The sequence below is a fragment of the Panthera pardus genome, unplaced genomic scaffold (assembly GCF_024362965.1).
Source record: "Panthera pardus isolate Hobbes unplaced genomic scaffold, ASM2436296v1 HiC_scaffold_12, whole genome shotgun sequence".
NCBI classification, from domain to species: domain Eukaryota; kingdom Metazoa; phylum Chordata; class Mammalia; order Carnivora; family Felidae; genus Panthera; species Panthera pardus.
The window spans coordinates 14,978,475-14,981,500 of record NW_026526677.1 but is presented as its reverse complement, the minus strand read 5'-3'; the positions used below and the strand labels follow the sequence as shown (position 1 = coordinate 14,981,500).

General features: G+C 39.4%; 1 protein-coding gene across 1 annotated transcript; it reads left to right on the top strand.

Annotated features, from left to right (window-relative positions):
* Positions 1-1,317: 1,317 nt before the first annotated feature.
* Positions 1,318-2,226, top strand: LOC109245272 (olfactory receptor 4C11-like). Its single transcript, XM_019412575.2, has one exon. It carries the CDS (start codon positions 1,318-1,320, stop codon positions 2,224-2,226), a length of 909 nt encoding a protein of 302 aa, XP_019268120.2.
* The last annotated feature ends 800 nt before the right edge of the window (positions 2,227-3,026 follow it).

Genomic DNA, 3,026 nt, shown 5'->3' with positions numbered 1-3,026 from the left:
ATACCATATTGAAAAACATTTTTACTAATTATCCACAGCAATGATAATCTCTAGCATTTGGGACAGCAGCAAATTACTTGGGAAACTACTCTAAGTTGCTATTTATATGAGTCAAAATTGGAAGCAATATAAATATCTCAAAGGACAAACAGTCAAAGAGATTCCATTTAAGACACTTAATACAATATCACATAATTAAATTAACAGTGAAACTAACGATAAGTATGATAAAATGGGAAGAAGGGCTATAATAATTCCAAGTCAAAATCAGGACACAAAATGATATTATATTAAGATTTCAATGACAAACTCAATATGTTATGAACAAATACTTGATGTAGAATAATCATGACATAGTATGTTAGAATTATGGGATATGTTTCATATGAAGTTTTTAAAAGTATGCTGGTGAAATCAGGGTAAAATGAATATCTCTGGGTTACAAAACTATTTAGATTATAGGCATCATTAGGAATTTTATGGCATGTTGAATTCAGAGGCAGAGACGCTCAATATTCTGAGATTAGTCCCAGAGTACAGTCAAGAGGGTAAACAGTTTTCCTTGATTATTCCAACCTCAAAGTTGCCTTGACCTTTGTTATATAATGACATCAGGGAAGCGGACATTGAACAGGAAAGGCGTAAGTAAAAGATGGTCAAAATAGATTTACGTAAAGCATATTGCATCCAAGAAACTGATGGGTTCAGAGACGAAGGGGTCAGAGACCCAAAAATAAGCGAACTGAACTGAGAGTATTTTCTTCCAGAGGGATTCTCTGACAATATGAGTGCTTAATCTTAGTGGAATAGTCTTTTTTAGATGTCAAAGCATATAGATAAAACGCAAAACACATGAGATATATGTGTGTATCTGTGTGCATAAACAATCTTTTAATTCTTAAGAAAACTCAGGATCAGGTAAGGTAAATATTTGCACTCCGTTTTTCATATGAAAGCTAAATTTTGAGATAGTTAAGGCACTTGCCAAAGGAGAAGTGAAGTTCTGCAGTTTTCAATCTTGGTAGAAATCATAATTTTTAAAGGATATTTAATTTTATCTCCCCAGATGCGAAGGCTTTGTTGATCCAATTCAGTTAGCTTCTGAATCAGCAGATAGATCTGGGAGAGGCTTGGGCATCTGCAGATTTACCAAGAGTCATAGGGGATTGAAGACAGTCAGAGGTAACATAACATGGAGCAAAAGCAAGGCATTCAGAGTTCAGCCCACCGATCTTCCCAAGCTGTCACTTCTTTTCTTCTCTTTGCAGATTCAGCCTTGTCCTCCACTGCACCTTACTTTCAGCCAGTAGAATTGCAATGAATAGCAGTGTGACTGAATTCATTCTCCTTGGGCTGACACAGGATCCAGGAAAGCAGAGGGCAGTATTTGGGGTCTTCCTGATCTTTTACCTTGCAACACTGTTGGGGAACTTTCTCATTGTAGTGACTATCAAAACAAGCAGGACCCTTGGGACTCCCATGTACTTCTTCCTGTTCTATCTGTCTTTTGCTGACACTTGCTTCTCTACAACCACAGCCCCCAGATTGATTGTGGATGCCCTTTCTCACAAGAAGACCATTTCCTACAATGAGTGCATGATTCAGGTCTTTACACTCCATTTCTTTGGGTGCATGGAAATCTTGGTGCTCATCCTCATGGCTTTTGATCGCTATGTAGCCATTTGTAAGCCCTTGCGATACACAACCATCATGAGCCGGCACGTGTGCAGTGTTTTGGTGATTCTAGCCTGGGTGGGATCTTGTATCCACTCTTCGGCACAAATTTTCCTGGCTTTGAGATTGCCTTTCTGTGGCCCCAACGTGATTGACCACTATTTCTGTGACTTGCAGCCCTTGTTGAAACTTGCCTGCATGGACACTTATGTGATAAATTTGCTAGTTGTTTCCAACAGTGGGGCCATATGCACGGTGAGTTTCATAATCCTGCTTATGTCCTATGTTGTCATCTTGTACTCTCTGCGTAACCACAGTGCTGAAGGAAGGCGAAAAGCCCTTTCCACCTGCACCTCCCACTTTATTGTGGTTGTCTTATTTTTTGGTCCATGCATATTCATATACACACGTCCCCCAGCTACATTTCCAATTGACAAAATAGTGGCTGTGTTTTATACAATTGGGACGCCCCTGCTGAACCCTCTGATCTATACACTGAGGAATATGGAAGTGAAAAAAGCCATGAAGAAATTATGGTGTAGCAAAGTATGACTTCTTTGGATACACGATATTCAGGGATTTCAATGTATTTTTCCTTAACAGCTTGGTTTTCCTTCATGGACAGGCAAGGTGAATTATTCTCATTGTGGGAAAAATCCATTGGGAAATTTTAATTTCACTATTATTTTATATATTTAATTGAATTATTATGAATAAGTACGAATATATACACAACCCTTATTCAGAGAGAATGGCATTAGAATAGGATTACTTAATATCCATAAACATTGTGAACAACCTGGGCTGGCTCTCAGCTGAATTCTTTTGATACCTGGCTATATTTACATGATAATTTCTCTTCCTGTACGATTTGTCTTCAGAAAATAATGTATTGATTATTGACAGAATGATTGTGTGTGTGTGTGTGTGCGCGCACACACTAATTCTCTACAGATTTTATTCTAGTCTTTAAGAACTTGGACATAGAGCTAATCCCTATGGAACCAGAACTTAGAAATGAAGGTTGTGGTCTTGACAACCTGGGAGTTGGAGAAGATGTTCTGAGAAAATTCTGTGGTGGAATCCTTGCCTGAGCCTGACTCACTGGGACATGGATGGACCCTCAAACTCCACGAAGAGCTGGAAACCTCAGTGAAAACCTGGACTGTCACTGGATAACACTCTCAGTGTTCAGTGAATGGTGGGAGAAGGGGAGTTTTACACTTGGCAGTGATGGGCGGTATCAGCCAGTGAACTGGTTTTTGGCAGGGTCCTTCTCTTTCATCGTCACAGATCAGGGTCAGTGAGGGGGTTTGACAGCAGGAATATGCAGAAGGTTAAGGGGTAGAAGG

Excerpts from the sequence above, each read along its gene's own strand:
- LOC109245272 (XM_019412575.2), top strand. The coding sequence starts at position 1,318 with ATGAATAGCAGTGTGACTGAATTCATTCTCCTTGGGCTGACACAGGAT.